Source organism: Bombus bifarius, unplaced genomic scaffold, assembly GCF_011952205.1.
Source record: "Bombus bifarius isolate JDL3187 unplaced genomic scaffold, Bbif_JDL3187 scf7180000007979, whole genome shotgun sequence".
Lineage (NCBI taxonomy): Eukaryota > Metazoa > Arthropoda > Insecta > Hymenoptera > Apidae > Bombus > Bombus bifarius.
The window spans coordinates 1646150-1668439 of NW_022884364.1; the positions used below are offsets into that span (position 1 = coordinate 1646150).

At 39.7% G+C, this 22290-nt stretch overlaps 6 protein-coding genes across 6 annotated transcripts; all 6 read right to left on the reverse strand.

The window, feature by feature from the left end:
- Positions 1–1130: 1130 nt before the first annotated feature.
- On the reverse strand, positions 1131–2713 carry LOC117204757. The gene is made up of 3 exons (XM_033442482.1): positions 2666–2713; positions 2153–2524; positions 1131–2041 (listed from the first exon to the last, which is right to left on the reverse strand). Exons 1-3 carry the CDS (start codon positions 2711–2713, stop codon positions 1901–1903), a joined length of 561 nt encoding a protein of 186 aa, XP_033298373.1. The 3' UTR covers positions 1131–1900.
- Positions 2714–6048: 3335 nt separating this feature from the next.
- On the reverse strand, positions 6049–7653 carry LOC117204744. Its single transcript, XM_033442459.1, has 5 exons — positions 7433–7653; positions 7164–7293; positions 6978–7052; positions 6806–6915; positions 6049–6720 (listed from the first exon to the last, which is right to left on the reverse strand). Exons 1-5 carry the CDS (start codon positions 7442–7444, stop codon positions 6532–6534), a joined length of 516 nt encoding a protein of 171 aa, XP_033298350.1. The 5' UTR covers positions 7445–7653; the 3' UTR covers positions 6049–6531.
- A 2055-nt stretch (positions 7654–9708) lies between these two features.
- LOC117204739 (ATP-dependent RNA helicase DBP2-like) lies at positions 9709–11112 on the reverse strand. The gene is made up of 3 exons (XM_033442444.1): positions 11089–11112; positions 10122–10632; positions 9709–10036 (listed from the first exon to the last, which is right to left on the reverse strand). Exons 1-3 carry the CDS (start codon positions 11110–11112, stop codon positions 9738–9740), a joined length of 834 nt encoding a protein of 277 aa, XP_033298335.1. The 3' UTR covers positions 9709–9737.
- Positions 11113–12724: 1612 nt separating this feature from the next.
- Positions 12725–13882, reverse strand: LOC117204758 (zinc finger protein 512B-like). The gene is made up of 3 exons (XM_033442483.1): positions 13845–13882; positions 13567–13763; positions 12725–13295 (listed from the first exon to the last, which is right to left on the reverse strand). Exons 1-3 carry the CDS (start codon positions 13880–13882, stop codon positions 12979–12981), a joined length of 552 nt encoding a protein of 183 aa, XP_033298374.1. The 3' UTR covers positions 12725–12978.
- A 2701-nt stretch (positions 13883–16583) lies between these two features.
- Positions 16584–17902, reverse strand: LOC117204759. The gene is made up of 5 exons (XM_033442484.1): positions 17885–17902; positions 17559–17798; positions 17282–17478; positions 16961–17198; positions 16584–16886 (listed from the first exon to the last, which is right to left on the reverse strand). Exons 1-5 carry the CDS (start codon positions 17900–17902, stop codon positions 16791–16793), a joined length of 789 nt encoding a protein of 262 aa, XP_033298375.1. The 3' UTR covers positions 16584–16790.
- Positions 17903–18521: 619 nt separating this feature from the next.
- Positions 18522–20520, reverse strand: LOC117204760 (the record flags this gene model as incomplete). Its single annotated transcript, XM_033442486.1, is given in 3 exon segments — positions 18522–18780; positions 18851–19306; positions 19371–20520. Coding segments are annotated over 3 exon segments (1857 nt in total), but the record flags the coding sequence as incomplete, so codon positions are not given.
- Between the last annotated feature and the right edge of the window lie 1770 nt (positions 20521–22290).

Genomic DNA, 22290 nt, shown 5'->3' on the forward strand with positions numbered 1-22290 from the left:
GATTTCCACACCAGAGCGAATCCTCAGCAACCTGTCGTGTTAACTCGCCACGATCACTTTGATGCTTTCAAAGTCATGGCCAAGTGCTTATATACCAACGTCACTTTCTCCCTTCTCTTTATTACGTTTACTCTTTCTGCTCGTCGCAGAGTACTATCTCTATGATTGTCTGCACAGATATATCACATTTGTATATGGCTGAGTTAAGTTCTTCCTGTTATTTGCATACCATTACAATTTTTTCTATTCCGGTTATGGAAGTTTTGGTGGAGAAAAATCGAACTCGTCATATTGAGATTGTTAAATTAATCGAGATTGTTGTCTCGTGCGTTTTTATCCGGTCAATTATTAAACGAGCAAGCGGAAGATATTTAAAGAATTCGCAGGTACCGATTCCAAGGATAGCAAACGCAGTCGCACTTTCGATTTTCATCATTTATGGAAATAACGATACATTGTTCGCGGACAAATAGTTACAGTGAAAGGAAACTCCTTGTCTCGATTAAATTCCTCGATATCGACTATAGTCGAATATTTATTGTTTCCAATCCGTTTCTCTTATCGATAAAGACAGTAAACGATAAATTTTTGGCGTTCGTGTTACGTTTAAATATAGCACCCTTTGCAGTAAACAACCGAGAACGAGGTTAGTCAACCAAGACAAATACAACTTGGTCATGGTCTAGTTCGCACGCTTAACAATTTGTAAATTACCGTCAGACGATCGAGTAGCATAGATCGAGATGGTGCACCATGTAATTTACAAAGAACTTTTTTCGCTATATTTTTTACGCAGAGAATGCGCTTAAGAGGGGAATAATCGTTCCTCCAGGGATTAATCAAAGTACAATTATGTGAATCTTAACGAAGCCGGCTTTCTCTAATCCTAGGGCATTAAGATCAGTGTCAGACAACACCTGTAACCCAATCACTTATGCCTAAATATATAGCGTACCTAGGGTAATTGTGTAATGTATCGAATCTCCATCGATCATCCCGGTGCATGTAAATCAAGTAAATCAAACTTTCGAATAGAGCGTCACGTTCTCATCTCTCTACAGCTGCACACGTTTAACTAGCGAGTGAAAACGAGAGCCTAGCAAATTTCATACATTGCCCACGGCGTAAATTGTAAAGGGGCGTAAAATAGAATAGAGATATTATATTTATTAGTAATACAAATCGCTATGAGAAGGAGGTAACCACCTGGGGTGTGGTCATGGGAGAGAAGCTGCCTGGAAGATTCGAATTGTACGCGATACTCTCTGTATCAGCGAGCGGAACAGTGAAAGTGTATCCCAAGTAAAAGTGGTTTTGCGCCGCGATGTAGGAACGCGTCTGTTGTCGGGCTCATTATGGCGAATCAAGATCGCACAGAATTCCTATCGGTGACTGGTTGGTTTCTAGTAGATTCGTAACACCGGATGACGAAGAAACGAAACTTATGGTTACGTGTTTCCTTTTTATTCTTTGTGTAGCCGCGAACAGGAAGAGACGAACGAACTATCACTTTACCGAGATCGCTACCCGAGAGATCATTGCTGCAGTTCAACTTCATTGCTATACATTTAACACGCCGATTCGATCGACAGGAATTAAACAAAAAAGAAATGGTACTTTTCAAATAGGCTTTATTAACAAGCACGTATTAATCGGTAGAAAAGGAAAACTTAACAAGTGTATAACATTCGTAACAAAAATATTGGCAACATTAACATCAGTGTTGAGATCCGAATATCGTGTCTCTTTTTCTTGACATTTGTTTCACAGTAATCCAAACGATGAACAGTATGTTCGTTGAATTAAATAAGTTTAGATATCAGGTGACAAGAAGCTCTCCCGTAAAACGATCAGTCGCAGGAAGAACAATTCCCAAGTGTTCAGTAGCGAGCGAATCAGTCTAGTGCCATCCTTTGCCCTTTGAAGTGTAATGGAATACGTGCTTGTAAACTGGCACATGAACTGGATACGGCTTTGCGACTGGAATGGGAAATTTCTTTTCGACGTACACTGGATACGGCTTCTCCACCACAAAAGGTATCTAGATGGACACGATTACATATGATATAGTGACACGTGATACAGTTATTGCGATACGAAGTTTTACAACGGTGACTTCGCCATTGTTCGATAATTAGATACTTTTACTTACGTGTTTTTCTACGATAACAGGCTCTGGCTTTTCGATAGGGATTTCGACGTGTTTCACAACTTCCACTGGATAGGGGTGTGGAATTTCAACGGGAACTTGTTGAGGTTGAGGAATTGGTATTTCTATCTTTTGAGGAATTTCGACTGGTACAGGATGAGGGATTGGAATTGCTGTAATTGCACAACGAGCAAATATTATTGTGTCTTGAAAGATTCTTAGTTCTTTATATGTGTATAGATATTTACCATATTTTTTGTAAATTGGGATTTCTACTGGTTTCGTCTTTTCCTCGTAGGTGGAGCTTCCATGGTCTTCTTCGATGTGGCCCGCAGAAACGATCCCGGCGATCATCGCCAGACCAAATAGAGCAATCTACAAACATTCGATTGATAATCATCGATCCTGCGTATCGATACGTTACGTCTTATAATCTTCGTTCTAATTCAGCCGTTGATCGAATCAAACAACATATCAGGTAATTAGGCTTAATCTTTCGATCGGCCATACATTTACATTTTCGATCAATTTGAGCAAATTACTATTACATAATTCATCTATCATCTTTCAAGTTTTTATGCAATTGTCGTATAAATCTTACAATTTGGTTCATAGTTGTAGGTTTCCCGAAAAGGTGTTTATCGTTAAAGCACAAAACGTTGAGTGTCTACGGCAATGGAATACCGAGCTTATATACTAACATCGATTCCACCACCTTTCACTGATTTCATGCACTACAGTTCCGACCCTTTCCAGGATATATCAAACTACATCTTACCATCGACCAACCTTCGCAACTCTATACACCACCAATGAGTATGAAAGATTCTTGTTTTATTTTTCACGCGGCTCATTGACCGTTCTCCGTCTATGACTGGCCGGAAGTTAAGATTACGTGTATTTACGGACGCGGGAAGTATACAGCGTAAAAGTATCCCATCGTTGGCATTACGCTTTCTTTTTAATGGATAATATTGCGCTTGAATGAAAAAAGCGTGTCGGTAGTTTTCTTACAAGCAAATATTTATACGTTATAACTGTCAACGATGAAACAAAATATCATAATCCTGACTCGAAGATTAACGAACTTGGCACGTTATAATTATTAGCAGTTACAATTCGAATAGAATCAGCATTAGAAACACGAAAATTAAGCACCTGCGTGTAGAAAAATCGTATCTGATGACTTGCGGCGCAACGATCGGTGAAGCGGAAAATCAAACCCGACTCCCGATGCAACCGCAAGACGGTCGCTACGTTTACCGGAAGCGAATGCCTGGTGCGATCAAGAAAATTTCCAGAGATGATTCGAATGGGCTCGATGAGCAACGTGGAGAGAACGGTTCATTATGTATTTAAGATGAAATATTTGAAACGGTTGTCGCGATGAAGCTCGTTAAATATTTATAAGCATAAATTAAACTCATTTTCTTGGAGCGATCTAGCCTGTGCCATGTTGTTCAAAATTCGATTTCTTTTTTAATGTCAATCGACCATTCTGAAATATACCGGAAGTGAAGGTGAGGAACGATCTCTTGTGCAAAGGCACTCGAAGCAGATCAAAGTTTTCGGACCGACAAAATGAAAGTCCAAACACGTTCGCTATGTGAAAGGAATCTTGGTGAAAAAACCGATCGGACACGCCGATCTTTGTTCCTGTAAAAGTAAATTTCTGTTTTATCACAGAGTTGAGATAGGCAGATTAAGAGACGGGAGCAGAAAGTGTATCTGTTGCCCTCTTCGTTTTGTACTTCTCGCTACGCCCAAGAGAAATGCCAAAACATTTTTAATTCGCTTTTCGTTGTAATCGTAAATCTCTCATCGTTCTCATCGTTCGACATATTAAACACGTATATTAATCCCAGATTCTTAGAGATAAGAGAGATTAAGAGATAATTGCAATCACGTTGTGAATTTAATGCGAATGCGTGCCATATATAATACGATGATATCTCTATATGAGAGATAGTGTACCAATGTGCTGTCATTTCACGGTGGAAAGTTTGTCTCGGATTTCGGTTGGATTTACGAGCGTATACTGCTTCCTCTGTGCAAATTTCCGTCGTCCCAAATATAGAGACAGCGTTCGCATTAAACTCGGAAGTTACAATTTGCTTCTCGTCTTATTAAATTTGTTCGGCGAAATTAATTACGTCGGGGTAAAATCTTCTCGAAAGCGAAAGCTATATGACCAGCCTTTTAACGGTTTGATTTATTTGTTTATTTATCACGAACACGGATGCTGTTTTAAGCGGAGCGCAATCTCATTAATGAGTGTGGCACGCGATGCATGTCACATTAAATGTCGAACCTACGCTGTCGATTGCTTGAACAGATCCTATGTACGCAGAAACGAGGTTCGCCATAGAAATCTAACGGCGTTCAAAGTTCAAATACGATTCAAGAAGACTCAACCTCTTCGAAGAAGCGAAAGTAGCATTTCTACCCGTTTTTGTTCTAATTTATCTATTAAAAGTCGAAGAGTCGTTTAGTCTGCTCAGCAGGTGTACTTGAGGAGGAAAGCTTGTGCGTTCAACCCTTTCTCATATTTTTCTGTTTCTCTTACATGGAAAGTACGCTGGAGTACGTACTGACGAGTATATAGCTCAAGGTATATTCGATCACTCCCCAGATCGCAAGCGAGTAACATTGTCAATGTTTTTCCTTTTGATTTAAGATTGGTTGTTCGAACCAAAAAGCGTTCGTTTAACAGACGCGATCGACGTTCGTTACATAAGACAAAACAGCGATTTCTCTTTGATTAGAAATTTGAAGGACAGTAGAACGTTCGATATACAATATAAGCGTATCTATGCTTCTTAAAAACCGTTACGCATAGAACACATTTTACTTTTACCGAGGAACTTTTTCTTGTAGCAACCATTTCTTTCACTGTTCCTTTTGATCTTGTTTCTAACGTCAAATAGCTACAATGAATTATGCTCGTTATCGACTACCGGAAGTGATGGTTGAGAGAGGTGTACGCGAAAGGAATCGTGAGAGGAAGTCCTGCACTTTTTTCTATACTTCTACGCGGCTAATTAAGTCTACCGTTTCCGAATATTTTTTCAGGCTAATTTAATCGATTGTTTCAATCGAGTAATGAGAATCATAATAAAGTAGCATCGTGCTTAGATGTATAAAGAGCGGCAAAGTATAAGTATATATATAAATATAAAATTTTAATCTTCAAATTGTCTCGACATCGAGGAATTATTAACGAATTCTTTTTTCTTTCCCGGATATTAAACTTTTTTCTGAATAATCTCTTTACGTCATTCCTCCGCCTCTTCTGTTGCATCGTACAAATAAAATCCAACTTGATTATTCGTAAAAATGGAAATGTCAGCCAGGGTATATTAACGAGTTTCTACAGAGGAGGTCAATAATCTCCTACAGTACAGTTTCTCATACCTACACGATGTATTTTAGCAGCTGTTCTCCCTTCTTTTACAATCTCCTGATTGCCAAGATCAACAGAACGGTAGATCATTTTATGCTTTACTTTCGCCTTAGTTTTCTTCCGCATCGCGGTTTTTCTTCCAACATTCTTTTTCGGCTCTTTTTATCGTGACCACGTTACTATGCTAATGCACCTTTGTCAAATAGAGGGACGATGCGCTCGTTCTTTACAAGTACTCCGACGGTTAGATCATTATGAGTTATGATCTTCCTCTTAATGTCGACTTCGCGTTATTCCGCGTTCGAGGGACTGTAAGAAAAAAAGAAAAGGAGAGTGAAAGTCTTCTTCGAATTTCCTTTCTCATTTTTCGGCAAAACTTTATCATCTGACATCTAAGAATTTCGTACATTTTCTTTTTGCGAATTCTTTCTGTGCCGCCGCAGTCGAATTTACGAAGGTCAATGACAGAGGAAGACGATTATTATGATGACTTTCGCTACGAATGCCTCGATCGTACCACATTCTCCTTTCTCCTCCGTGCCTTCCATCTCCATTGTGAAACGCAGACCAATAATTGTAACATTCCGTTAACGTAATACCACGTAAATCTTTCTGCATCTGTTCTTATAGACGAAAAGAACAGCCTAGACGATTCAATATGATTCTTATACAATTTAATTGACAACATTGAAGAGTAAAATAAAATAGCTTAGCTAATGAAATAAGTTGAACAATGGAATAAATAATTTAAAAAACGAGAACTAGCTTTACTGTTTAACAGGTGTAAATAAGTGTGGACGATGCATTTGTAATTAATATAATTACATTTATTAATAAATAATTTTAACGCACGAAACTATTAAGTACGATGTATAACAAAACAATATAAATATAAAACACGTAGAAACTGTAATTTCAACGACGCACTTCTGCCGCAACGATTAAAACAAGAACAATCAACAACGCCAATTTCACAGGCTTAATGGCTCTTGGAGCTGTGCACTACTGTTTTGTAAATTGGAATCTTAATTGGAATAGGCTTCGCCACTGGAACAGGAATATGCTTCACTATAGTGAATGGAACGGGCTTCTCAATTTTCACTGGAATGATTTTTTCGACGGGCGTGGGTACTTTCTTCTCCACCTTCGAAAATACTTGCTTCTCCACCTAAAATAAACGAATAATATTTTGCCAGGTTAAATATTTAAAAGACATTTCAAGGAATGATGAAATTTTAATCGAGAGTATTTACCGGATATGGAACAGGTTTTTGTACGAACACTGGAACTGGATAATTCTGTGGAATATGTTGAACCTGCAGGTGAGGTATCAGCAAAGGAACCTTCTTAGGGACTGGTATTCCTATTGCAATTAAACCAAATGTGATGTGAATTTCTATGTTTAATTGATACTAATTCACATACCAATTGTTTTCACAGATGGTATGAAGTGTCCACCTTCTCCGTGACCTCCTAGACTGATCTCGTGCTCTGATCCACCTGATATAAAATAAAACATGGTTTCGTCGTTTATACGGTGTTCAAGTGTAGCCATTTTACTACTAATAATATTTATAACGTTTACGAATAATATTGATATGTTGACCAAACCTAATTCACCTAAACCTAGACCAATTTCTTCTTCGCCGTGACCCACGTCAATTTCCCCCAAACTTAATCCATGATCGCCAAATCCTAATTCCCCGGCGCAACAGGAGGAAACGATCGTTAAAATTACAATCTGTAAAAGATAAATCTTGAACGAGTCTACTATCACAGAAGAACATTGTCGATTCGATTACGTATGAACCACATGACACTTTCGTTATTGATTACTAGCATAAGTATCTATATAGATGTCACGTATTAAATTGACGTACGATTTTTTCCATGTCCCCTTGCTCAGTGTATACGAGTACGTGTTGAATAAAAGACCAACTCAAGAGAAATTCTTAGCGTAGTCACTTTATATACTGTTCTACAAGGGACAAGCAACCCCACTATCACGCAAAATTCTATTCGACACCTTCACTATCGGGTTACATTTCTCTATTCCTGCAAACACCGTATATGCTTGATGAAACTCTTACGTAATACAGGATTTCCATCCTATGCTAACCCGGACACCGTGCTGCTTTATTTCCATGCAATTCCTTAGTCTCATTACCTGACTTAATTGCATATATTTCTACCACTCATTTGAATGCGCTTGAAATCAAACGAAATGAAACCACGGTCAAACGTATATGCAATCACGGAATACTTCCTGTTTCCTACTTCCTGATAGCGATTAGTCGCCTGATACATTAATTATACTTGAAACATGCTGAGGGATGCTAAAATATTTCAGATAATAATCATAAAAGTAAAATGTAAAGCCAGGATGAGGAAAATGAACATTAGATGGCACGAAGATGCGTATACGCGTGAATGATAAAAGATCGATAAGGATACGTATACCTCTATCTTATATTTCGATATTGTACGTACATTGTACAGTGTATCCGCAAACTTTAAAATATCTGAACATGTTCGTTATTTCCAACAATACGCGAAAATGTTAACAACGAAAGTTGTAGGATTTAAAAAAATACATGATGTGGTAATAATGATTTTTTGATAGGTGGATGCGTAGTGGGGATATACAGACCAATTTTTATTTTTTTTTTTGATGAGATGTCCAACTTTTTATGCTTGTTTTCGAAAGAATAGCGAATTTCGAGTGTAAAAGTATTCGGATACATTTGTTCCAAAATTTACCGTTTCTGAGATATTCAACCTTGCTCGTTCTATTATTTTCGTTATGTAAATTGTTCCAAGTGTCAACCGTGTGCATCGATACAACGCTGTAATCTTTGAACCGTTGCACTCTTTACTTCTTTTGTCGTTCCAGTCTATCGAAACACATACAGCAATAATCCGTTGCACATGGTCGACACTTTGAATAACGAAAGTAATAGGATGGACAAAGTCAAATATCTCAGAAATGGTAGGTTTCAGCATAAACGTACCGCAGCACTTTTATCCTGAAGATTCGCCATTCTATCAAAATCAAGCATGAAAAATTAAACATCTTATTTTGAATAAACAAGATTCATCCCCGTATCTTCGCTAGCCCACTATTTGTTAAGTAGCCATTATTACCATATTATGTATTTGTTTGAATCCAACGACAGTTTGTAGGATGTTACAAAATCACATAATTATTTATAGATTTATGACTGGAAAGATTAATCACAAGCGCGTAAATTATTTAGGAATGTCTTTTTCTCTATGCCAGCTATTAATACACAGATATGATATCGCTTGTTTAATTTTATGATTGCCTATTGATTGTCTTAAGTACAGAGGAAAGCCATGACCATGCTACTTCCTCTAAATTTTGTTAAACCAGGTATAAAGTAGTAACCAAGTAAAGACCACTCATTTGTAACCTTGCTGGACTTCCTCTGTCTTCGAGGTTCATTTGCTGATCAAGTGCTCTTTTCCATCCTGAACTGGTAGATATACATGTACATTCACTTTCCATAGAATCTGTAGCTGATGCATCGAAAATACCAGTGAAAGTTTTGATTATGATCTTGAGTGCGTTAAAGTACAATGACCGCATCTATCTACTACGTAAAAATTCATTCCGTCTAATCCTACGTGGAAAGTTGCCTCGATTTGCTTATTCGATTTCTCTCGAAAAGTATGTGTTCATATTTTTTTGAAACAGAGAAGCTCGTTCGCGATGTAAAGCTACAGCTAACCATAAGTAGCGCTCGCTCGATATATCAATCTCATCTTTGCGATTAAACATCGATCCGATGAAACATTAATCACGTTTGACGTACGACAGTACAGACAATGAGGAAATTGCTTCAAACTTGTTGGAGATTAAATTTCTCGCTCAAAAAACAGAAGCTGTGCATATTATTTTCAACATTTTTATTGAAAAACAAAAACAGTAACATTTATAAAATTAAAAAAAATAAACAGCGATAACATTGTTTCATGTATATACAGGATAAAAACAATTAAAATTTAGTCGGCCATAAATCTAGCCAGCCTCAACGATCAAATTCACCGCGATTCCATCATAGTTGTTCAATCTGGAACCGAACCGTGAGCAAAAGCGATGAACGTGTGTGCAGTCGTTTTAGTATCAGTCGGATGGATCGTTCCGTAACGAGTCGCTAAAGTTTAGTGCTTCTTCGCGTGATGGTAGATCGTTTTGTACACGGGTATTTTTATGGGATACGGTTTGATGACTGGCACTGGCACGTGCTTCTCGATCGTAATAGGAATGGGCTTTTCTACTGGTACTGGAATATGCTTCTCAACCGGGAATGGAACCTTCTTTTCCACTGGCACAGCGACGGTCTTTATCACTTGTACAGGAACCAATTTTGGAACTGGATGAGCTACCGGGTACTGTTGAGGAACACCGACTGGCACTGGGTGGGGTACGCCTATCTTCAAGATCTGAGGAACCGGTACCCCTGAAAGCAAAGTATTTGTAAAATATATTACAGGTAGAGATGTTGGTAGGAAAAGTTTTTACAAAGAATCGTAATTATAACTTACCGATGTGTTTAACCACCTTGACCGGTACGGGTTTCGTTACCTCAACATGCTCGGACACGGGAACACTTTGCACTACACTGTGACCTCCGTCAAGAGAAACTCCACCTTCGTCTCCACCTTCGTATCCACCTCCTAGGGAAGAGTAGTCGGAGCCCAAGTGGTCACCGCCAGACTCCAAGTGTCCGCCGGAAGATCCCTCGAGGCCTCCGCCGTGACCGCCGCCAAAGTCACCACCGCCAAAGCCACCGCCGTAACTACCACCATATTCTCCGCCACTATAGCTACCGCCACTATAGCTACCACCACTATAGTCACCGCCACCGTAGCTACCGCCACCGTAGCTACCGCCATAATCACTGCCGTAACTTCCACTTGAGGAAGTGCCGAGACCTTCCTGATCAGACCTTTCTAGCGGCTGAAAACCTCCGTGTAATTGAGGCTGAAATTCATTTTGATTCTGTTGCACGATCACCGGCACGCTCGCGGCCAAGGACACCAGGGAAAGTAGCACCTACGTTGAAGGTAAAGTTCACGTTAGTGAATGTGCGTTTGAATGTCGGCTGACTGAAATAGAATGTGCTTAGAAAGAAAATGCACCGTTTCTTTGCGAGTAAATATAGTGGCAATATTGAACGCGATGATCTTTCCGTAAATAATAGAATTGTGATTACTGGTTGCCAAATGAAACGTCTTTATGTGGCGTGGAAAATTATTGATAAACGATCTTTGAATTGCTCGCCCTTTTATTGTTAATTAATGTCACGGTGACAAGGAGTCGGAAGAAATACGGAAAGTGAGAAAAGAAAAGGCGAACGCCTTTTCAAGTTATTAGCGAGTGACGGTGAAAAAATACATTGGAAAAATACGAGCAATTTCTTTAATCGATTAACCGTTAAGAAGCTTTATTGTTCGATTCGTAAGTGTACGAGTCGCGTGGATACAGGAATTTTCCGAATTCTTTACTCACGATTTTGTTCATGTTTAGGCGCATGCAAGTATACACCTGACTGCTAGTTGTAGAAGTTTCTTCGGCGACTGATACATCTTTGCTCATTGCTCGTCTTAATATACCACTGGGCCTTTCACTGTCGACGGTGTAGTTTAGTCCTGCTCGCTATAATAAATCGCTATTTCTCAGGTATCGGTGCGGCGAACGCGTCGTAAGTATTGGCCATTTTTGTGATTCCGCCAGCACCGTGTGAATTAGACATTTTCTGCTCTATTCATAGGCGAGTGCTCGCGTACATTCACAATTTTCATCGACTGTCACTGACCGGTGCTCCCACCGTTAAGTCGATACATATTCAAAAGTAACGGAACTATTTAGACTCGTGAATGCACATTGCCGATATGGCTTGGACACTTTGAACACAATGCTTCTTTTCTTTATCGTTCTCTCAATTTTTTCTGAATTCAACGTAATTAACGAGATCGAACGATTTTCTTATTAAGTAATTACGACTCTTTTCCTTTAAAGTTTCGTAGAAAATACGATTTAGCGACTTCATAGCGTATCGTGATTCCCACGCACCCGCGAGAATTTCTAATACTTAACACGTCCCATGTGTATCGCACGATATTCCTCGCGACGTAGGGAATTGTTCGCTTTATTATACGCGCGTACATACAATCGGAAGAGAAAAGGCTCTAAACGAACAAGTAAAACGTAAGCAAACAATCTGGAAAATGTAAATAAAAGATGTAAAATGTGGAAATGGGTGGTTTTATAACATATGCGCAAAAAAGCATTAAGCGCCTCTAATGTATAGATCGATTTCCGATTACCATATTATTTGCTTCGCATTAATTCGACAAGCTAAAACTATTTCGCTAATAAAGCCAGAACATCGTTGTTAGAAACTTTCGCGTCAGTTATGTGTCTGCAATGATATAGAAAATGCTCACGCTATGTGACAAATTGACGATGATCGTGTACAACGATATCTGATACACGTGTCTAGCTCACGTAGCTTTGAATTTATCCGAGCTTGTGGAGAGAGCATAACGAACCGTCTTGAGATCATCTAGACACGAACTGTGCTATCTGTCCGTTGTTATCCAGAAAATTATAATAATAATTAGGGGGCGGGTGAGATATAACGAAATTCGTGACTTCAGTCCTTATCATGTTTCTCTTGTATATCAACGTGATTTAACGAAGCGACCATCCGTTATATCAAAAATACCGAAATTTCGCGATCTATCGAAATTAATGGGAAAGGTATAATTTGCCCAGCCTATTGATAACATCTGATTACTTGTCAGATTACGAGTAATTATTCCGACAGATCAGGGAACACGTGCGCTCATATTAAAATGGCTGTTTGCGACTATACTGTAACTATCCTGCAACGATTGCGACCTACCGTTAGTTGAACTTGTTAATAATAGAATTAGTCGAGAGAAGGTAATAGATGGAGTTTTCCACGTGTTGGAAATAACGGCTAACTATCTATTATTTTTAATTCTGATGGATGACAAAAGAGATCTGCCAACGTACGCACGTAATCGATCAAATAACGTTAGTTTACAGCGAATAGAGGACAAACAGAGGCTGGGTTCAATTAAAAATTAATTTTTTATTTGATAACACAGCAACAAAACAAACAACCATAAATACAAACAGCATTGGAGACATTTTACGACTCCTGGATAGATGGCTCGTTGATTTCTTCGATCTATACAACAATGTGTGCCCGATCGAAGACGAAGAGCCTTCTCTGTGATCATTCGAGGAAGAGAATCGCAATCTTCTGCCGTATAGACTAGCTGATACACACGCAGAAGTTACGCTCGCTTGCTGTTACGGCCATACGTGTAAATCTGCATATATCTTCAGAGTATCATGTTGTAACGTTTAATGACTCCATCCGTGACCATGAGACTTCACCCTGTGGAATACGTGTTTGTAAACCGGCACGTGAATGGGGTACGGTTTTTCCACGGGCACTGGTATGTGTTTCTCCACCGGTACAGGCACGTGTTTCTCTACTGGGACCGGTATCACCTTTTCCACGGGAAATGGAACCTTCTTCTCGACTGGAACGGCCACGGTCTTCACCACGGGAATTGCAACTGGCTTTGCAACCGGTACGTGAACTGGATAGGGCTGTGGTACTCCTACGGCGACTGGATGTGGAACTCCTATGGCCACTGGTTGAGCAACCGGTACTCCTGTAGTAGTGTAAAAAGTTTTTTAATTAAGCAATTATTCGAAGAAATTTTGCGACGATGAATTAGATTTCACGATGTTCATTTGGTTTGCGTTAATTATCGAATATTATATATACGTATAATCGAGGATGAGAGTTTGATCAAAGTGTGAATTGTCGCCGAGAGTATGAGGTTGATCGAACACTTCGTAAATTTAAGGTTATGGTTTAACGCTTATCTAGTTTCACGATGGCAATTAACGTCAGCATTTTAATCGATGAGGCAAACTTACCAACGTTTTTGACGACAGGTACTGGCACGGGCCTCGTAATTTCCACGTGCTCGCTCACCGGTACAGCTTCAGCGTAATGAACTTGTCCTCCGTGCAATCCATGATCCAGTCCACCACCGCTGCCATAGGAACCATAACTGGACAGGCCACCTAATTCTAAGCCATGTCCTGATCCATAATCGCTGCCTGCCGATATTCTATTAATTACAAACGATCCGAGTTAGGCGAATGCTTCAATTTACGAGATATATGAAAAACAGACCTAAATAATCTCTTACCCCTGCCAACCTCCGGGACTACCTTCGATGCTAGCCATTACGTATTTCGCGAATATGATTGCTACCCATACCTGAAACAATCGATAGTTAGATTCAAGGTCCACGAGAACGATATCGGGCTTCTAATTTTTTTGTCGATCAAGTATGAGAACGGACAAGTAGGGTAGAGACGAGAGAAATCAGTCGCGTCGTGTTCGAAGTTCTGTTGTTCGCAGCTGGCACTTTCTAAACTCGGTCAACTGATGCTAGTAAATCACATATTTGCAACGATATATCCACAGAGTGCGATCGTAACTTCGTTTCGAGGTATGAATATAAAGCGCGGGATGAATAGGGGCCACGATGTTGCCGACTTTACGAGCCATCGCCATCGCAAATACGTAAGTGCGTATAGAAGAAAGTATGCAAATACCAATATTCACTTTTCACCGGCATTGTTTGCGCTATGAGCGGAACTTGCAAAGGATGTGTAACATTCGGTCACGATTCACTGTTTCCCCCGAGATTCGAGATCCTCTCGTTCGCGTGCCTACGTGTATGTCCATCAGATCGATCGTATCCACCCTCTTTTCTTTTTTTTTTTTCGGATACTTACAAAAGACCAAGAAAGCATTTTTCGATTACTAATGGGACAGTAGATGAAGAAACGAATACGTATACTGCGAGTGCTTGACGATGGACCAATCCTTTTTATACGCTTTCTCCCTCTCCCTTTCCCAGACGCGTGGATAATCTTTCTCTCTTGAAAACCGGACTTGCATGCTCGCATTTATATCCAAGACTACGCTAAACTGTAGGAAATACTTACATCCATATCAATTTGCGTTGAAACTCGACGCCGTTGCATCCAGGCGAGAATTAATTTTTTACGTCACCGTAGCGGAATCGAAGATTCCAAAAGGTAAACGATCACGATAGGAAGAAGTTAGAAGTTTAGACTGTAATCTTTGTAATAGATCTTTGATTCATTCAAGCGAGCTTTCACCGCTACGTGCGTAATTTAATTTCATTCTTAATTACGGAAACATCGATCCGTGTGCCATACCTATATACATAGTATAATATAAGTACAGTTAATGGACGCGATCCATTGGGACCAAGATTTCTCAGCCCGTATAGCTTTTGGACAAGCTTTCTCTCGACAAAACACCGTTGTATCTACTTCGTTCAGAGTACTTCGACGAAATGCATCGTCAGATTTTCCAAGTAACGTAGAACGCGGAGAGCGTGGTGAACGCCTATGCGGACCGTCCGTGATCCTCTCTACCGATCCAGCGTTGGAATCGATTTCTTTTCCTACTCTCTTTCTTCCGTTTTGCCTTATTTTGCGATGTCACCAGCGTGAAATTCTCGCATGAAAGTCAACCATGTCGTTCCAAAGGAATTAAATCGAACGCTACAGAAATTGTGCTGTATCTCGCATCGATGTTATTATTGCAATATCGCAACGTGTGCAAAATAGGACAACCGCGAGTCGCTGGACAAGTTAATAATTCGCAGCTATTTGTTGGCAATTAACGACTTTAACTTTTTTCAAACGAATATAGAATGGAACGCTTTCATGACACCGATTGTTACAAAAATCGAGTTACGGCTAGTTTCACTGGCAGTAACGCGATCTTTCACGCAATAAGAAAGCAAAGCAAATAAAACTGGGTGAGGTAAAAGGCAAAAAGCGAGCAAATCCGAAAAAGCGGTATAGATGAAAGTGTTGGACAGTTCGACGTGAAAGGAGGCGTGCTTGTTCGTTATAATAGTTGTATCTACCCCAAGTTATACAAGGTGACTATCGCGATTCTTTAGACGAGGCAGGGTAAGTCTTGGATAACGATAGAATCGTTGATAAGCGCCAATACCTTTTATCGCTTGCGCGACACATCTAGAAACTTAAATCTCGAGAACGAAAGGGTAACTTTTAAGACCCTTTTCTATGAAAACATCGAAACGAATCCAAATTGCCATTAGGTTCGCCAAACTAAACGATGATTACAAGGATACATCGGTGAATTCCTTTCGTTTCCTTTCTATGGCGCTGACAGAAAGGGCCATTATCGAGGTGAATGGTCACAGAACGAGTATAGAAGACATCGAGCAAAGAAAGAGTGACTTTGATCGAACGACTTTCTTCCCACGTAATTACTCCTGATTCGTAGAAGCAGAGCAGCTCGACAGGATCGCGGAGACCGTAACGGGGAGAAAGGGAGTATTACGGATGGTCAAGAAAGAGAGGTGAGTGAAAGGATTCCGGTTGGGATACGCTGGTAGATTCGACGCAGAGAGTTTATCTAACTCGGTCGTTCTCCTGCTGTGGCTGCTGGGCGTTGTGTTGCACGTAACTAGATATTGCATTCTTTGACTATCGATACCGTCTTCCTGCGGAACGAATCACCCTGCCCACCGTCACTTTCACTGCCACTTCCCACGAATACGCGGTAAACTGCTACACTATTGTCTTACGCCGGATCAGGAAATGGCAATTTTCAAAGGATCCTGACCACCTTGTTTAACGCTAGAGTTTCTCGTGAAAGGAAGCAACATTGTTCCAGCATGATTATTTTTAACGATCCAGTTACCACGATGATCGACCGATGAGTGCGTCACGATCACGCGTTGTTAGGTAATCTTTTACCGATGTGACGCTAAAACGTTCGTTCGATGGCATAAGAAGAGATAGCTTCTTTCCGCTCAGGGCGATTAAACGTAATGCGCGATAATAATGATGATACATATAGCCGCATATATTCTCGGAGTCTTATGGTACAATATATTTGTTGGTGAAAGCACACGTCGCACTTTCTATTCACAATGTGCCGGTTGAAGTAATCGATAAGTTTTGCAGAAAACAAACTTTATTTGTAACGAGAATAAGAAATGAGATAAACCATCACCGTAACTATAACAGAGAATAGAAAAAAAACATTCGTGGTTATTTTACGTGGAAAGCGTTTAACGACCCCAAGGATGATGCGTCGATTTTCCTAATGACGCGAGTCGTACAGCATTTGCAACAGCTTCCTCCTTGGCAGCGATTATATCTTTTTCCTGTAAATTAACAACAGTTCGGTGCACCAACTGCCTCCGTTCAAACTCGTGTAAACTAATTGACGATTTGTCACCTTTGCTTCCTGCTCGCTTTGACTGATCTGTTTGTCAACGTCCTGTTTCTGTAACTCAGCAGCCGTCGTAGCAGCGTTTCTCTGAATGGCAGCAGCCGCAGCTGCTTCCCTTGCTGCGGCAACCCGCTGTGCAGCTGCAACCGCATCCTTCAATGACGCCAATCTTTGTTGCAAAGCTACTAACTGTTTTGCGCTCGATTTAGCTTCAGCTTCAGCAGCAGACGAAATTTCTTGCGATCTATACATGTAAATAGTCGACGAACGTATTGAACTAAGTAATTTCACTCTTTGGAAAACATCTTGTGAAATGCATGCATTTACCGCGCCACAGCTTCCCTTGCCGCGGCTTCCTTAGCCAGAGCAACCTTCTGCTGAACAATGGCAGCTTGTTTAGCTTCTGCTACCTTATGCTGCGCCCGATTTACATTTTGATTTGCTTCCTTCGCCTGTTGAATAGCTTTCAGCACATCGGGAGGATATGCAACGCTGGGTGTGCCACTAGGTGGTTCCCTTAACGTCTGAGATTAACGAGAAACCACGGTGTGAAGCAAAGTGCGGACTTTCTTAATTAAAAGGGATGCAAATTAGTCTGCCATACCTGAAGAGCGACGTCATGCGTCGCTTGGACCTGAACTTGCGGTAAGGGAATATCTGGTACTTTTGCAGCATTCCAGGGAATTGGTCCAAAACTGTTTGGAGACCATGAATCGGTAGAAAAGATTGGCTCAATTCCAACAAAGTCATAACCAGATGGTCCTAATATAGTTACGCTTCTTTCCTTTCTTTTTGGTGGCAATTTTGGCTCCGCGATGCTGACCAAAGCGAACGCAACAACGATCTGAAAAATTTTCTCCGTTTTCTTAATATCACTGCCTCGATAACGGCGATTAAGAAAAAGATTTCAAGGCTTAAAATGCTTATTACCATGTAGGTGATCTTCATGCTGGAAGAGTTGTAGACGATGTTATCGATGATACTGAGTTCTCCAACTCGTGGAACGAGTATATATACAGATTGCAATTCGTAAGAGAACGCTCCATCGACATCGATATAATGACAAAATTAATTGATGCAATTAAGAGAAAATGTAAAAATAGGAATGCCGCGGGAAAATTATAAGCCTTTGTCGCTTAATGACGATTGGTCGTGGTGTCGTTGCTGTACAATTAGTCGCCGGAAGACTGGTTACTCGTTCGGAAATTGATGAATCGAAGTGGCTATGTTATATTTATATCAAGAAACATATCGAGAAATAACTACGTCTCGCACACTTCCGGTAGGCCATATCGTTCGCGCGAGAAGGTCAACTTATTCGATCGATATCGCAATATCCTGCTGATATGTTCTTACGAAGAGGTATTTTTTCTCATGGAAATAAAATAATCCAATATCTAACATTGTCTTAGTTACGACAAAAATTTATGTTCAATATATTATATACAAACAAACATAACAATATAAATAACATATCAAAACTTTAGATAAATTATATGCACTGAGCTCAGTATACAGCATAATTAGATTCTAAATACTAACATATTTTGGTAAATCATGAGGTCATTCGCATATTTAAGATGCCGCGTTTCTTTTAGGTATTTTGTATCCAAAAGATCCTCCGTACGTCGTTTCGGGCAGCAAGCTGAAGCTTTTGACAATATCAGAATTAAATCCTTCAGAGTCTTTGAAATCGTGGAAATTTTTGAAATACCTAAAATTCCTAAAACTTCCTTCGCCCGAAGGATCCTCGTAATCATTTCCGTTTCCTTTCGACGAGCTCGATCCATATTCTACTTCTGGAACTTCTTTCAGATGGATGTACTCTACGATTATTCTCCGCTTCATTGCTTGTTCTTTCCTTCAAAGAACAATATTTAATTAAAGAACACTTACCTTGTCTTGGCAATTTCTTTCTGTACAATGTTTCAAACTCTTCGTCGATGTTCTTGTCAAGGTATTTAGATGCGTTCGCATCATCGGACGTTTCTTCAGTCTTTTGTCTTTCATAATCATGTCTATCATCGTTTTCTTCATCCTCTTGCCTACTGTAAAAACTTTTTGATGGCGCGCGATCCGAGTTATATTTAGTTGATGGCGCTTGCTCGTCGTCATCCTCATCGTTCGACGAAGAATAATCATGATATTTGGGCTTCTTATCACCTTCTGCGTTACGATTCTGACTCGAATATTTGCCAAATTTTTCGTCGTATTGCTTGAAGGGAAACGAGGTCGATGGCTTAAAGTTACCTTCAGTTGCTGGCGCCTTAAAGTATTTTCCAGATCTAGTTTCGTAGTCGTCGTCGTCTTCCTCTGAATTTGCTGCGTATTGTTTCTCGCGAGGTACATAATCTGCACAACAAACTCGCTCATTAAATTGGAATTGTACTCTGGTAAGAATTATATTGCTGTATACCTTCGTCGTTATCGGCGTCATCCTCGTCGTCGTCGGTCTTAGGCGGAGGCGCAGGTTTCTTTTTGTCAATGATCTCCACGTCAGATCGAATTTCTTGCGCTGGCGTAGCATGACGTACATTGTCAACAGATTGCACACGTTGAACGTTATCGTGTGCAAAATGCAATCGCGACTGAGGTTGGATAGGCTGATAAGTCATCGGTGAGAAGCTACTGACAGTTGGGTATACGTCTACCGCGGCGCCTTTGTATTGCGGAAATTGCGCGTTGTTATCTACGGTGGAAATTGGCACCACTTGACCCTGAAAACTGGAAAGCGGCGACAGGAAAGGTGTACTCAGTTGTACGCTGTTTAGCTTCGGCGTTCTGACTGCGAAATTGAACTGTTGATCTACAGGGTTCAACACGAGTGGTTGGCTTTGCGTACTGGACAAGTACTGAGGTAACTCTCGACTCTTTTGTACTTGAAGCATCGGCAATGGAGGTTTCTCGTTTTGGAACATAGGCGCGTAACTCTGCGATTCTGAGATTTTTGGCAACAGGTAACCAGTCTTATACACGGGAACTTGGAGATTTGTATCTGCAAAGAGAGAAATCGATCGGAAGGATTAACGTTAGTTGAAATAATTCATTGTTACATCTGTTGCTACATTTTGGTTAAACTTTGGTTGGAGGTGCGTACCAGCTTGTTTCAGCGGTTTAGCAAAATCGTCACCTGTAGTTTTATAGCCAGTTGACATGGTAAACAAATTATCAGAATATGGCAATAATCGTTCGTTGTTTCGAGATTCGAAGGAATAAACGGACAATGGCGAAGTAGCATACGGCGGTGATTGTTTAAAGGTATCGCTGTACGCTAATGGAATGCTACCTCCGACTAACGGAGGCTCTTTCACAATTTGAACGTTTTTATAATGCGATGGAGATTTTGCATTACTCGAACCAATGCTTCGCATATTTGGCCCGATCGGTTGAATTTGATGAGATTTATAATCTTGAAGAACATTGTGACCAGTTTCGACCACCCCTCTTTTTGATCTCGCGAAGCTTGAAGACAAAAATTGATGTTCTACTCCTGTAGCCGAATTCAGCGTCGATACGATTAAAGCGGTAAAAAATACCTGCAATATATTCAACCATTCAGACACATATTACGTTAACAATCAATCGTCTAACGATTATTTCCTCACAAAATTCACTAATATAACTATCGTAAATAAAACAGATCACAGAAGACGTACCAACATGGCACCAGCTTAATCGACAACGACTTAATAGATACCGACGTTTCTTCTTAACTGGCTGCAACGCAGGCTTCGAGATCTTTTATATTCAGGGATTAGCGATGCGATACAGTCGAATGGATTTGACTTTTCTGTAATTGACAAAAAGCGTGTCGAGAAAAACTGAATTATATCTCCGTGACTCTCTCTGATTGCCGATGCTTAGCAAGCGTGTCAACGACCTAACTCCTCGCTAATTGATATTTCCTCGATTGCGTGCCTGCGATGCAGTGAATAATTATTGCCTTCGCCGTGACTGCTGTCTCCCTAATAATAACGTTTCAAGAAAAAAGTAAATTAAACCTTTCATTTAATAAAATTAATTTGATACTCTGATGCTTGCAGTCTACTAATTGCAGATCCGCTAAGACAATACGCATCGCAGTATTCTTGAATAATGCACGCAGTGCATTAAGTATTTTACACATAATTAAAGGTATGTTAAAGTGACTTTAGAAAAACAACTTTGTTAATAAATTTAATACGAACGTGTTCCAACGTACAATACGGCCATGGAATTCACCGGAAGTACAATTAGCTGACCAATATTCGTTGTTCATAGTTCCCATGAAACTACTCAAGCATATCATTCTTAGGTTGTAGACTGAAAGAACCGTAAAAAATTTCTTTCTAATTGCTTTCCAGCTATCTTTTCTAGTGAAAGTTACAGCCTATCGCGGTAAATATACATTCTAGAATCGATGCACGAACTCTGTCACAAATTGAATCTATCACAGCTGGCGCAACGTGTGTAGGAAACCGAAAGAGGAATCGATATGTCGATAATTGTAAAAAAAAAAAAAAAGAAAAAGAAAGAACAAAACCATGTAAGGATAAAGTCGATTACGCTATATACAAGTTTTTCTTCAGCTAATCGATAATTATGTTGCTATCGGACAATCACGGTGCAATTATCATCCTTTTATAGACCAAGTTGTAACTCTTCAATTTAATGGAGTAAAGTTAGAAATCCGGATACTTATCAAATATCATGGCGATTAAGGGAAACACTCTTCACACTTTCCTGCCCGCCTCGTACGGCAAGTGAAAATAATTCAAGATTCATGTAAAATTCTCTTCCAATAAAGTAGTTTCACATCGGTGACGTTTAATGCAAAACGTTTGCTATATTCTCTTCGTCGCTTATGACAAATTAACGATGCTCTGAACAACGACTAACGCCGAAAAATTAGAAAAATTGGAGCTTTGAGTTATAATTTAAGCTGGCCTCGTGCGCTTTTATGATTAGCACTATGCTATAAAATTTATTTATTTCAATAAGTATTCGACGTAAGTGTAATCGACAATAATCAAGTAGATGCATAGAGTAGAAGGCTAAAATCAAAGACAACTATTACTTATTATAATTCAATTTTGCAACTTTACATAGCATTATCGAGGGATTTTTACAAGAATTATACAGTGATGGTACAACGAAATTGCGTTGAATAAAAAAAGATAAAGTGAATCGATATTTTTCATTTGTAATTAATATATATATATACAACAATCTCTAGTACCTTGAAAACAAACAATTGAAACTTTCTCTTCAGTGTCCATTCGTTTAAACTGTTGTAACTCTTCCAATATTATGTAAGATAACGTTTAAGTGACTTGTCGACAAATGTCATTCGTAAT

Excerpts from the sequence above, each read along its gene's own strand:
- LOC117204739 (XM_033442444.1), bottom strand. The coding sequence starts at position 11,112 with ATGCGCCTAAACATGAACAAAATC. Across the intron at positions 10,633-11,088 it reads GCCTAAACATGAACAAAATC|GTGCTACTTTCCCTGGTGTC; the intron begins GTGAGTAAAGAA and ends CCTTCAACGTAG. Across the intron at positions 10,037-10,121 it reads CAAGGTGGTTAAACACATCG|GGGTACCGGTTCCTCAGATC; the intron begins GTAAGTTATAAT and ends CTTTGCTTTCAG.
- LOC117204758 (XM_033442483.1), bottom strand. The coding sequence starts at position 13,882 with ATGGCTAGCATCGAAGGTAGTCCCGGAGGTTGGCAGGG. Across the intron at positions 13,764-13,844 it reads AGTCCCGGAGGTTGGCAGGG|AATATCGGCAGGCAGCGATT; the intron begins GTAAGAGATTAT and ends TGTAATTAATAG. Across the intron at positions 13,296-13,566 it reads ACCTGTCGTCAAAAACGTTG|GAGTACCGGTTGCTCAACCA; the intron begins GTAAGTTTGCCT and ends ACACTACTACAG.
- LOC117204759 (XM_033442484.1), bottom strand. Across the intron at positions 17,199-17,281 it reads GCAAGGGAAGCTGTGGCGCG|ATCGCAAGAAATTTCGTCTG; the intron begins GTAAATGCATGC and ends TTACATGTATAG. Across the intron at positions 16,887-16,960 it reads AAAGCGAGCAGGAAGCAAAG|GAAAAAGATATAATCGCTGC; the intron begins GTGACAAATCGT and ends GTTAATTTACAG.
- LOC117204744 (XM_033442459.1), bottom strand. Across the intron at positions 7,053-7,163 it reads TCTAGGTTTAGGTGAATTAG|GTGGATCAGAGCACGAGATC; the intron begins GTTTGGTCAACA and ends ATTTTATATCAG. Across the intron at positions 6,721-6,805 it reads AAAAACCTGTTCCATATCCG|GTGGAGAAGCAAGTATTTTC; the intron begins GTAAATACTCTC and ends CGTTTATTTTAG.
- LOC117204757 (XM_033442482.1), bottom strand. The coding sequence starts at position 2,713 with ATGATAGATGAATTATGTAATAGTAATTTGCTCAAATTGATCGAAAAT. Across the intron at positions 2,525-2,665 it reads TGCTCAAATTGATCGAAAAT|ATTGCTCTATTTGGTCTGGC; the intron begins GTAAATGTATGG and ends GAATGTTTGTAG. Across the intron at positions 2,042-2,152 it reads CTGTTATCGTAGAAAAACAC|ATACCTTTTGTGGTGGAGAA; the intron begins GTAAGTAAAAGT and ends GTGTCCATCTAG.